The sequence below is a fragment of the Nothobranchius furzeri genome, chromosome 6 (assembly GCF_043380555.1).
Source record: "Nothobranchius furzeri strain GRZ-AD chromosome 6, NfurGRZ-RIMD1, whole genome shotgun sequence".
Classification (NCBI taxonomy): domain Eukaryota; kingdom Metazoa; phylum Chordata; class Actinopteri; order Cyprinodontiformes; family Nothobranchiidae; genus Nothobranchius; species Nothobranchius furzeri.
Genome location: NC_091746.1, coordinates 41819360 through 41832801, shown reverse-complemented (window position 1 = coordinate 41832801; position 13442 = coordinate 41819360). Strand labels below are relative to the sequence as shown.

The 13442-nt window shown below is 41.5% G+C and overlaps 1 protein-coding gene across 5 annotated transcripts in view; it reads left to right on the top strand.

Annotated features, from left to right (window-relative positions):
• The window catches only part of rxraa (retinoid X receptor, alpha a), a 164261-nt gene that overhangs the window by 38478 nt on the left and 112341 nt on the right, over window positions 1-13442 (top strand). For all 5 annotated transcript variants that reach the window (XM_015976012.3, XM_070552227.1, XM_070552226.1 and 2 more), the window contains exon 2: window positions 5454-5567. In XM_015976012.3, the coding sequence (XP_015831498.3) occupies window positions 5454-5567 (114 nt within the window). The remainder of the gene's footprint in view (window positions 1-5453; window positions 5568-13442) is intronic.

Below are 13442 nucleotides of genomic sequence, written 5' to 3'. Positions count from 1 at the left end.
TAAAGGCTTGCCTTCATTACCACAAGGCTGTAAATGCTATATGTGATTTCATTAGCAGCCCAGGCTTAATGAGGAATCCTCCAGCATGTTTACATTGGTTTGATCGCTGCACAGGATAATGAAGTTTGGCTGTTTGTTGCAGGAAAAGTTTGAGCTTTCTCTCCTTTAAAGTTAAAATTTGATAAGATTCGATGATGCAGTTATTAAAGCCAGTCTGCTTAGAAGTGAAAAGCAAGATCAAATACTTTGCAATCAAGGCCCTGCTCAGAAATATATGTGAAGTCATAATGATGCAGTGTGTAAAAGCAGATCTAATGACCAGACATGTACCAACTTTACCACTCATGACAGCAGATCCCGAACCTGCACGTACACGTCTGCCTGCTTTCATCATCCACTTCAAGACCCGAAAAGTTAAATCCTTCGATGAAAATAATTCAGTGTGAAGCCAAGGGGAAGAAAAAGATGGATATGTGCCTCCTAAATCTGTGGTTTGTAAAATATTTTTACAGCTGTCACATAGCTGAATGTTTCATGAGCATTGTAATTATATTTCTTGGAAAAAGGTGGATTTTTAAGTCAAGTAATGAATCAAAAACAACTGACAGTAGTTTGATATAATTTAGCGAAGTGTGTTTACATTGAAAATAGTGAAGTATATAGTTTCTTTTTTCCCCCCAAAAGTCGCTGAGATCGTGTTAAGTTTCAAACTAATTTGTCCCATTTTCCTGCACTTCCAGCGTTCCGTACTTTTACTCTGTCCCGTGGGAACATTATTCCAGGGGATGGCTTGCAGTGTGAGGCATTTTTTTTCCTCTTCATTTTTAGTGGGGGGAGCTGCTGTCTCCTTAATTTACTTTTGATTTTGGAAAAGTGCAGTTTGACTGGTAGCCCGGGCTCATATGCTAATGCCTTAATGTTCAGTGACACTGCTCAGAACTCATACCATGTGTCATTGTTTGCCCTTCAACCCCTTTTGTACAGCCAGAAATGTTTCTTTAAGAACTGATTTATTTGACAAAGATGGAGAAAATTCAGCTTTGTGCGAGTTTATTTTTCACTCTCTATCTTAAACTGATTTTTTTCAACTCAGACATTGGATGGAGTCTTCCATGCCTAAAGTTGGCACTGTTTCTATCAAAAGCTTGGAAAGAAGCCATGTGTACTTATCATCTAGATGTTTATTTAGTTGATTATAAGTGAATAATTTTCTACATTTTATGAAGCATTTTAATGAAATAAAGATTAATTATCCTCACTTCCCTTTTGGTGGCAGCTGATAATTATTTTGCCTGTGTTTGTGTGCTTGTTCATTTCTTTTCTGGCTAAAAATGTAATGACCTTTATTGGTATAGCACCTTCTGGGTTTATGCAACCCCCCCAAGGTGCTTTACAAACAACCAGTCATTCACCTACGCCTGCACACATTCACTGGTGGTGATGAGCTACAATGTAGCCACAGCTGCCCTGCTGTTGTACACAGGTGCCACCGGTCCCTCTGACCACCACCAGCAGGCAAGGACACGATGACTGTGATAGACTGAGTGGGGCTCAAACCTGCAACCTTCTGATGATGAGCCAGGAACTTAAAATTACAAATTTTATTACAAGTTCAAGCATTAACTTCAGGATAGAAATCTACAACTCTTGAATTTTTGAGTCAACTGGATTCAAGATGGCCTACAGAGTTAATTAAACACATAAAGATGACTCAAACTTTGCCATTTTACAGGTATTCAGTTATAATGTGATGCTATTACCCGAGAGGCATGCACAACACATCCCCTGAGTGCAAATTATTAGTGCAACATGGCCATTTAAACTTGTGTACTTACGGAAGACTAGGCAATTTTGGCATGCTTTTACCACCTCCTAGTGTCCGTTTAGTAGAACCGAAGGCAACATTTATCTCCTCGCTGTGTGTTTGTCTTTTTACCACCTTAAGTCCATCAGACCTGACCGGCACTCTAAAGTTGCAAATGCAGTATTCTGGCCATAGAGGGTGGTGGGGGTCTGAGTGACTTTTCATTAATTTCATTTCATTGCAGGGCAGCAGTAGCTCAACAGGTTGAGCGGTTTATCCAGTAATTGGAAGGCTGCAGGTTCGACCCCGGCTCCGGACAGAGAATTCTGCTGTTGTGTCCTTGGGCAAGACACTTAGCCCACCTTGCCTGCTTGTGGTGGTCGGATATCGTGTTAAGTTTCAAATTAATTTTGTTTTCCTGCACTTCCAGCGTTCCGTACTTTTACTCTGTCCTGTGGGAACATTATTTGGAGGGACCGGTGGCGCCTGTGCTCGGCAGCCTCGCCTCTGTCAGTGCGCCCCAGGGCAGCTGTGGCTACATCGTAGCTCATCACCATCAGTTTGTGAATGTGTGTGTGAATGGATGAAGGATACACTGTAGTGTAAAGCGCTTTGGAGTTCTTACTCTGAGAGGTAATACAAGTGCGGGTTATTTATCATTTAACCCAGTGAAGAGTCATTTTATTACATACTGGCTCATGAAAATGATTTAAAAATATGAAAAAGTTGCAGAGTATCCCTTTAATTCAATATATCCGCCACAACCGACTGGTGTAGGAAAATGCAAAGCTAGCTAAGTCAATTTACACAAACTCAGCTAAAGTGTGTTGTAGCGAAGAACAACTGGATGGATTTCATTCAAACTAGCCATCGGACATCCATCAACAACTTAGATTTCTGAGTCAAATTAATTCAACATGGCTGCCTCAGGTGACTGATGTTAGCAAACTCTAAAAGGGTTTTACAGATATTGAGCTAAAATTCAACATGTTTGTAAAAAATTGAACACAAGGTCCAAACTGTTGTGAGTGAAATTGTGTGTGACGTCACAAAATTTCATAATTCCTCTACATAACATGTTCTGAAATAAAAATTAAGGCTGGAAAGAATGCAGACTTCATTTTAAGTCTAATTTAGTTCCTAAATAATCTAGATACTGTTTGAGTGACTCTAAGTGTAATTTGGTCTGTTGCCTTAGAAAAGTGGGAAAAAGCATTTTCCAAATCTGGCAGTATTTGTTAGCTTTAGCTTAGCATAAACAATGTAAGTGAGTAATAACAGCTAGCATTTTGCGTGGAAACAGACCAAATTTCACTTAGGGGTGGAATATCCCTTTAACCTTCAGTCATGATAAAAGGGACTCTTAACAGAAATCTCCCAAATCTGGCAGATAAAATTTATATTACCACATCAGATAAATGTCACCCAAGCTCAGTGTTAATCTGCGACACATTTATAGTGTTTGTTTAGAAACCGTGACAAGTCTTTTTAACTTGCTGGCTGTCGTTGGCAGAATTACCTACATAAATTATCATTGCATTTTATTCATGGCCTTCCAGCGTACCATTATCTCTAATGACATCCATAAAACTGGATTAAAGAGGCGTCACTGTATTTTGGGGCTATTTTCCAACATCTGATATTAATTACAGTTATGGTGCTCGGTAAACAATAGGATAGTAGATCTGAGAAACATGTTTGCTCCTTGTTCAACATTTTCAAAACTCTGTTTCATCTGTTTTACTTCATTTGCAAGATGATCTCAGTCTGTTCATGTTTGTTCTCACTCGAGTTGAGTCTATCTCTCTTAAACGAATCACAGCTTTGAAGAATGGCATCAGACATAAAACGCACCCTTGGTCGCACATCTACATAGCCACACACACACGCATGCACGCACGCGCACACGCTCCCACGTAACACGCACTTGTGTGCTTGCAAAAGCAGGAAAATATCAGCATCCCAGACAGCTTATCATGAGGAACTAATTCAATATCCCTTTGCCTGTTTTAAATGTCACTCTGAGCTCATCTGGAGTGACATGTTTTTCATGCTGGAAATAAAAAAAAGCTTTATTGGGCTCAAAATTGAGTGATGCGGGTGGGGGATAAGGGAAGTAGGGGGTGGTTCCTGTCTGCTGGTGTTGATGTTTGCTCAAAGGTCTTCAGACGGAGCAACTAAAGTTTGTGTGTTCATAACTTTGTCTAAACCAGCGAGATCTCCGTGAGCCGCCCAGTCGATGCAGACAGATGAATTCAAAGTTCTCTCACAAGTTTCTACTTTGGCTTAAAGCTAAGGTGTCAGTCATAGGGCGAAGCACCTCTCATATTTGTGAAGTGTGTTTAAGAAACATCATGAATCTGAGATCGTCATTGGTGTCAATGTCATTCACTTTGACATGCTTTTGATTGTTATTTGGGATTCGTTTACCCGTTTTGCCCCTTTTTTCATCAGTTGTGTGACACAAAGGTGATGTTAGGATGCAGTAAGAAAGCAACAAAACAGAAACTTCTTACTAATCTTATATTTTAGGGTTTTCTAGAGTTTGTTCTTTTTCTCTTTTACTGCACGATGTCATTGATCAGTGAGGGCTTGGCTGGAGGGGTTACTGCCCCCACAGTTGACTCTCCATGGAAAATTTACTGGCCATTTTACGGGGTATTTTCAGGAACTTTCGGAGTAGCTGAAGAGGGGTAGGGAAATGGCCCGGTGCAGTTGCCGAGCAGAACTTTTAGTTAACTCTCACAGTGATTTGTTGTAACTCGGTAGGAAATACCATCCGCAGATGCCATCCAAAACAACATTAGAAGAGTTGTTTGTGAAGCACGATGGAAGAAAAAGACAGTAAGCAACAATCATGCTGATTATAAATCGCCATAACTAAACTCCCACTACCGACAAACACTGTGGAGTGACCTCACAACAACATAATTCATTGAGCTTGTGTAAAAAACTGAGCTTATTCAGGTTATTGAATGCCACATTTTACATCACGCAGCTGCTCTCATCCTCTGAATGGATTAAATTATGAAAAACTTTGATAATGAAACTTTAAATGTTATTAATGTTACTGTGGATGCTGTTTAGCGCTGCTCAGTGACACCACTCCCTGCCGAACGAGTCCTGATATGCTAACGTCTGTGCTAAGTCCTGAAAGGGCTGAATTTCAATGGAAACAAAACAGCTGAGAGGACAGAGCCATCCCATCTCCCGATCAGTTTCCCCAACCCAGAATTTACCCTGAAGTTCCCACAATGGAAACTCGCCTATTGTGCCTATTAAAAGTGACCCCTGTGACCTCAGACACAGACAGTAAGACGACCTCCTTCATCCCCTCCAGGCATCGCCTGGTGTGGCATCTTTGCACACTCTTCTCTGTGCCCGTATGTCACCAGACCAGCATCTTTTCCAGGTCCTCTGCTCTGCAGGCTCTGACATGCATACAGATGCTCCGCTGACCTGAACAGTTAGGAGGTTAAAGCGAGATCCTGTTGTAATTGTAATTATGAAAAACACGGGCTTGGCTGCTCACAGCATTTGAGGCAACCCCTCATTTCCTGTTGATTGCAAAAGAAACACTTTTAATTCTTGTTTTGTTCATTATCTTAATTATTTCCTTTAAAGCACCTTTTCATCTCTCATTTCCCAGGGTTTTTGAAGCCCCAGTGCTCACTGGCTCCTCCCATGCAGCGAGGTCGCTCATCAGAGGCATGTTCATGTTTCAGCGGCGTGTGTCCCCTCCATCAGCGTCGTCTATCCTCAGGTAACTGTACAAACACGCCTGTTGCAACTTGGTCTTTCTCTTTTACCCTCACCTTTCACTAAATTATGACCTCCTTGTGTCCCTGTTTAAGCTCCTTGTTTGTTTTCTTCCTACTAAGTAAATCTCATCGTCATGAGGATCTTGTTTCATCAGTGTACCTCGTGACCTGATGGGACCTAACAAGATGTTCTAATCACTAAAAATGACAATGTCATATATTTTCATTTGTTTTCATTCGACAAAACAAATCAAAATTATTTAGCTTTTTTAAAAACTTGAGATAATTGAGTCCCTTTTTTCAAGTTTGGAGTACATTTCTGTTCTCATTTCCTTTCAGTGGTGCAACAACACCCCTCCACACGCACACACACACACACGCACACACACCATCACCTCCAGTCAGAGGTGGGGCTCTGGGGCCTCCTTGAAGGCAGCGTTCAGTCTGTTTTTTATGATTAATGGTGTCTTTGCATGCCGAGTTGTTTCTGATGGACAAGTTAACAGAGGTGTTTATAGATCAGCCTCTTCCTCCCAGCAGAATGTTCTGATGTGAAGCTAATCAATTACGCAAAACATACCAGTGGACCTGATACATTTATCATTCCTGCCCCAAGGCGTTCTTTCTCTTCCTGTAGCATCAGTGCTGTGAGTTATTGTGCTGCACCATGACGTGAGGGCGAAGCATGATGTGTGCGTCAAAATCTAAACATGAAAAAGTAACTTTAAGAGAGCTTCTGATTCATTTTATTTTAGTCCAAGAACCAGAGCTTTCTTGATGAGCTCTTTTATTGGGGTAGTCTTTGTCAGAAATGCAAGCCTTTTTTAAAAATAGAAACCAAGTGCTTCTCCTCATCCATTTAGTTCTGAGTTAGTTCAGACTTTGGTCTCTTTGTTCCATTTTGCCATTCACTATAAGTGCATAAACCTAGTCCTTGTTCCCTCGCCATATTATTTTTCTCCTCTCTTTTAAGAGCTCTCAGCCACATAAGTGGCTCTAATTTGTTCAGTCGTCCACTCTTTTTAAAAACAACTCACGTGAACATTTCTTTTAGACACTGCTGCTGTGTTCATGTTCTGTTTTTCTGAAATAAGCCAGCAAAGGAACTTAATGTCCGTTCACTTGGAACCATTTTTTACTTTAGTAGAAGCATTTTGTCCTTTTTAAAGGATGCATCAAATGGTTTGAAAGGGTTCAGTCTGACTGAAAACTTCTCTAAATAAAATAAAATAATTCATTCTTTTAAATGTAGTTTGTTTTTTTAGGAATAAAAGATTAAAATCCTATTGACTATCCTTAAAAAAGCTCAAATATTTTTTTTTATTTCAATTGTTTTCTAGAGTGTTTGCTTTAATTGATTTTGATTGTGAATTTAAGCTCAATTGAGCCAATTTTTGTTTTGTTTCATTTTCAGACGTTTTCTTTTCTCAGGAGGAATTAAGGAGCAGGAAAATATTCCTGCAGTTGAGACATAATTTCCATCTGACTCAACAACCCCTGGAGGCAATGATTTATTTGTTTTCTTAATTCTTTTATTTTTATTTACAATTTAAAAAGATTTAAATATCTTCCCACCCCAAAGGAATAGAAGAAGTATTTTATTTTTATTTATATTGGTAAAAAAAAGACAAAACCCCTCTTTTTTCTCAGGCAAACACTTTTTCATGGACAAGTCGAAACACGGCGAGGTGCTTCCACCAACCTCTCCCCCATCTTTGTGTATTTTACTGTTATCTTGATTGATTGCAACATAGTTTACTGTCACAGCTTGTGGCAAGGGTGCACGTGCTCCCAGAACAAATCAGACCATCTGGATTAGAAGAGCAGTCTTACTGGAGTATGTCAAAGGTTTTCCTTATTAGTGTTGTGGATATTTTAGGAGCTGTGGCACTTTTAGTTCCAAGTCACATTGGATAATTTAGTCTGTTGCAAAAAAGTCTTGAGTAGAGGTGGGGTCAAAGTGCTGAAGCAGTTTACCGTTGCTGTCCTTTCTTGTTGCTTTTGCACTGCTTGAGATGTCAGAGTAATTCAGTTGCATGTTAGGAAAGGAAAAGGCAGAGTAGCTGTGTGTTTAGAGGGTGGAAAGCCGCTCCGGAGTCTGAAGTTTATAGACTCTGTAATAATCTCGGCTCTAATTATGGAATGTGTTGCTATAAATCCAGCAATGTCCCGAGATTGTGTGATTGTCCTCCAATCTCGACATTGGGGCCGCCCGTCTGCACCCACAATGACAAGTTGCTGGGGGAGGCACGAGGCGTGCAGCGGGGACCGAGCGGGAGGTTTCTGGGAAGGCGAGCGAACCTCGCCCGGGGGGAGTCGTTTTCAGCTGTGATCTGCTGAACTCCAGGCAGCGCACTGATGTGGCCGGGCTCTGGTTTCAGCGGTTTTACATTGTTTGGGCTTTTCAAAAACAAACTCTTACTGGAACGGGACCGTGAGAAACTCAGCTTTTCCACAGATTCATTTTTTTAATAAAAGCAATGAGGAAAAAGGGGAGTCGTGATGGGGAAATATGTTTTCTTTTTTTTATTATATTTTTTGGATTTGCGGCATATGAGGTGAGGGAGAAGGAGGACGTAAAAAGAGAGACGGCACTGAAAACAGGACTTTCTGAAAAGACCCTCACAATGCAGGCCTTGTGCTGTGATTTGGTCTGTCCTCACCGAGCTGAGCGGAGGAATGGAAAAGATTATCCGCAGGAATGTCTGGGGTGCCCTCAAACAGAGCGGGCCGCGTGACTGGCCAATGGGAGAGAGGCTTCCAGAGCGGCGGGCTAATTTTTTCCTGATGAACTCAGCCGCCTGCTCCACAATGCAGTCTGATTGCCAGGGCTGAACTCACATATGGTCCGTGTTTGCAGGGTCCAAATGACAGGACCACTTCTGCCTGGAGAGAAAAGGGGGGTTGGAGGTCCCATGTTTGTTAGTGACGCCCCCTTCTTTTGTTTCGTTACCATCACAGGGCCCAGAAAAACCAAATTTGACTGTCCTGGACTATCTGAGACCACTTTTTACTTATTCTTCAAATAACCCTAATTCCAAGTAGCATCAGTCCAGTCTCACTTCATCACAGCCTCAAAATTATCTCACCCTTTTAAAAATCCTGCCAGTAAAAGTGGAACCAGTTGACCGTTTCTGCCTGATTAGAAACTGTTTAATCTACACCGTTCAGGACCAAGCCAGAGTAAACTCCTGGAAAATGAACGTTACTGTGACTAATGTTTGGTTTTAGCATCAGCGCTGCAGTAATAATCCACATGGTGGGCCTTAGGAGAGAGGCAGCATGTGTTTGTGGACCTTGCGGTCACACAGCAGGGCCTGAAAACCAGCAGTTGGTGTAAAGGGTGTGAGAGAAGCTTCAGCGAGGAGTTCTAGAAGAGGGTAGCGGGTTACGGCGAGGGCTGACGTCGGGTTAAAGTGGGTCCTCATGTTTCCCATTGCGGGGTCCTGCAGAGGTGAAGAGGGTCACAGAGAGGGGCCTCATTATCCTCGCCATGCTCTGTGCTCCCTGCTCTCTAATTGGCTGGCTGGAGTCCACACTCTCCCAAGCTGCTTCCTGCTGGGTCAGAAGCCAGATCTGCTGGAGGACACCACCCTTACTGGCGCTGGACTCATGATGTGGTACTGTTTTAAAATGGACAGATCACCACTTATCCTGAGTTTTATCTGGTTTATTTTGAGATGGGGAGTAGAGTTTCTCACAACTAGGATGTGAACTGTCAAGCTGCAGTAATTGGCTGTTTGAATGTTTAACTTATCAGTTACTCAGAGATAGACGGGCTGTTTTTTTTCTCCTTGTGGAGTTCAACAGGGGGCCTGAACACCTGATCATTTTTGTCTTCTGCAAAGTTAACTGAACAGACAGAGGTGAAACTAAAGTGTAGTGTCATGAAAAAAGTAGTCAGTGAGCATCTTGAACAGCCCTCGCATCAGGGGAGCTTCTCTCAGACCACACACACTGTAGATGTCCAATTAAAAGATGCTGAAAAGTTGCAAACACATAAGTCGCTCAAAAATATTTATTCGAGACACTTTAGAAATAAAAATAGAAATTCCATGCATATGTTCTGAAATGCTTCCCTGATTTATTTTATTTTTTTGTAAATTACATTTTCAGCTAAAATTTCTCTCCTAAAAAAGTGTTTTATTAGGTTATTATGAAGCTGTTGATAGATAAATATAAATGTTTCATGAATATTGACACATTTTAACAGTATTACAGCAAAATTTTGTTTCAGGTGTTTAAAAACCTGCTTATAAATCATTCTTTCTTTGAAAAATGGTCATTCTGGGAAAAATAATGTCCTCGCATCGGTGTTTCGTGTGAAAAAGACTTCATAGATTTTCCTTCTCTTTCCTATATAGACTTTAAGTTCACAAAATATATATTTTTACTGACACTGTTCAAAACCCACCAGTTTCATAGAATAACTGTTTCCTATTTGACTCACATCTTTCTTCTTCTGGTTTCTTTGGGTGTAGAAAAATAAGTTGGACTAAGGTTAGCTTGCTTCCTCTGTTTCGTGTTCCTGTGAAGAGTTCATTTGCAAAATTAGATAACTTTAATAGTTGTTTAATTATTTACTTATGAACATTTTTATTTGCTGTTACAAATGAAATCTTCATGTGTTTTTGGTTTTTGTTATTTTATTGCAGTTCCAGTCAGTTTAGATATTTATATAATGATACCAAGCTGACAAGAACTACTGAAGGCAGTTGATGTTCCCATATTTCTCTCTCTCTCTCTTAATAGTTTTGACCTTCATAGCAAATTGTGACAAACACATCAGATTACTTAGCTCACATCATCATGCTAAACTCTCATTCTTCCATATTTTGACAAAATTTCATCTCTGAGATTTTTGTTCAAGAATATCTAAAAAATCTTAGGGTTCTTCAGTCCTAAATGTTTCCCAGAATTCATTTTATCCCAGTAAATCTTATATATACACTGCCATTAGAAGAATATACCTAGGCAGCATGGCCGCTGGTGGCCAGCTGCCACTGCAGCGGGGTGCATCTGCAGAGGTGGAGGTCTCTGTGCTGCCTGGTACACACTGATGGCAGCCATCCACGGCGGGTCACTAGAAATCAGAGCGACTAAGCCTTTGATAACTCTCTGAGCCTTTAATCCCCTCGCAACACCATCACAGTGAAATGCTATCTCATTGTTACCGCTCAAACCCAGCAGAGAGCCAGGAGAGCAGGCATCCAGGGACATGAGGGGGGGGGCAGGAGAAGCGGTCACATCTCTGTTGTCATACAGCCATTGTCATCCTGTCGGTGTAAATGAGGGTGGTAATTAGGCTGGAGAGCTGATCTAAATTCTCTAAGGTTATTAATATGAGTTTAAATCGGAGGCGTAGTTGTGCAAAGGAAGCAACATTTAAATTTAAACTATCAGGAGAAAAGCATAATTTAATGTTTAATGAACTTGAGTGCGGGGTACAAATGTATCTATTGTTCACTTTAAAATCAGAGAGAACTCCGCTTTAAAGCCATTTCTTTTAGTTATTTTTAGTCTGATATGTTCTCTGAGGCATTTTATACAGAAGAGGGAAGCTTTCATTGTGTCACAAATTCCAGTGCTCCAGAGTTTTGAGTTTATCCTGACCCCTTGAGTGAGATCAACAGAACAATGTGTGAGGCTTTGTGTCTTGAATAATAATTTTAAAAAATTGTGAAAAAAGAAATCTTGCATTTTTTATTAACATCAATTAACCATGAATAAGGAAGTTCTTGTTCTTAAGGCCCCATGTTGCCAAACGCAGAACATCATGTTGATCACAGCAGTGCACATTTGCTTCTGCAGGAATATTTAGGCAAGTGATCCAAAGGCATGAATACAATTAAGGCTGTATCTCTCTCCTCCTGATTCAGTCTCTGCTCTGACCGTCTGATAGGAGCTCCAGAATCAGCCTGTGGCGTCGCTGAAACATTTTGAACTGCTTGAGCCTGATCTTGAGCTTCGTGTTTACACCAGCGGTGCTGACTAAGTGTTGAGGGACACTGGCCTCATCTAAGTTCTGATAAACAATGATGTGGGGTGATGTGAAAGAGCCAGATTGGCAAGGCAGCCGTAGCGATGACAGGCCGTACCCCGTTCTGTAAACACCAAGAACTGTGTACTTTATGGAATAAATGCTTCTTGACCAATAGACAAAAATAGAACTCCATTTTTCAAAAAGCCATATGTGTTTTGAAAGTAAACAGTAACAGTACTGCAAAATAAGACTCAATTTGGAGAACCTTCATCCATCATATCACCTCCTTTGTTTTTCCTTTGCTTGAGTTGATGGAAAATCAGAAAGGTTTGCATGGAGCATCTGGATTTACTCCAGCTGGGCCAGATATTTTTCCAAGACCAGACCAAAGAAAGAAGCTAATTTATGAGATTTATTTATCCCATAAGTCTCATTTTCATTGCGAACCGAGCGTTTCCTTTTGTTATGTTTTGCCTAAAATAGCTGGTGTTGCTTTGGTTATGGAGGAGCATTTTTCTTGCCCTCTGTTGCTCTGAAAATCAAGTAGAAATTTGGACATTGTATTTATTGAAAAATTCTTATGCTTTGTTATCATGAGCTGAAAATAGTCAGCTAGTTTCAGGTCATCTGCTTACTGTGGTCAACCACTTCCCTCCACGGTAAAAGGGAATTTGAAAGGCAGTGCCAGCAACACATCATCGTACTCTACGCTTCCCTTCAGCTTCAGAGGGGGTGACTCGGGGTGAGAGAAAACACAGACAGTCAGTGATGATGGGGGCGGGGAGGGGGAGACAACTGTTGGTATTTTGACATTAAAGTGATTTGACACGCTTGGCATTATAGCTGGCTCGGTGGTGGGGGGAGGGAGCAACAGTGCAACAGAGCGCTTGATCCGAATGTCACCAATGCCGATCTCATGAAGTGGAAGGTCAGAGCACAGCACCTGCCACCCCAGCTCACACAGGGTCCACCCTTGCGACCCCCCAAAGGGCAAATCGCGATTTGAGGGGCGCACAGTTGGGGACAAAGGGTCAAATGAGCGTGTGTGTGAGTATGTGTCTGTGTATGAGTGCAGTGAGTAAAAGCAGGGTGGTGGAGACCTAACCTCTCTGCAGCACAGCAACAGGCCCACCCGAGTGTGCTAATGCAGGCCAGGACATGCTGGGATGTGAGAGGTGGAAGTGGGGGAGAAGTGTTTGCAACTCCCACGTGCTTTCTCCTCAGAGGAGCGCTCCTTGAGGTGTACAGAGAAAAGAAGGGTGGGAGTGATGGTAATGCAAAGGCTAATGGAAATGTCTTGTCAAAACTCGGTGTTGGCTTGTGAAGTTAGCTGCCCTCAAGGACTGTGGACTGTGGCCGGTGTGACAACATTAGAGCTGTAGCTCCTGTATTACCAAACAAACACAACAACTACTTGGACAGAGGAGGTCTGAAAGTCTAAATAGTGTTAGGGATTACAACAAAATCCGGTATCAGTTGAAGGACGCTTAAAGCCAGCTGCTTACAGCTTGTATCCTTCTAACTCCTGTTTCACACTGAAAGCATCAGCGGTGTGGAACGGCAGCGGAACGTTGCTACTTCAAATATAATCCATTATGGTCTATGGAGTGCTTCAAACCAGCCGCAACACAATTTTTAGGCACATCCCAGAAGCGGCGCACTGCTGAAGATAGGATCGGATTCTATTTTTGTCACAAGCCACTTCAGGGACATGTCAATTTCCACAGTTAGCATAGGGCTAGACAGGAATCACACATGGTTTCAGTGTAAAATCACCGGTAATTTTCAAAATAAAAGCGATACTGCAGCGATGCAATTTCATATATATGAAGCTTATGTGTAACCTAACAGCTTATGTACTCAAAGTATCGATCCAGGAGTGAAGCGGTGCGTT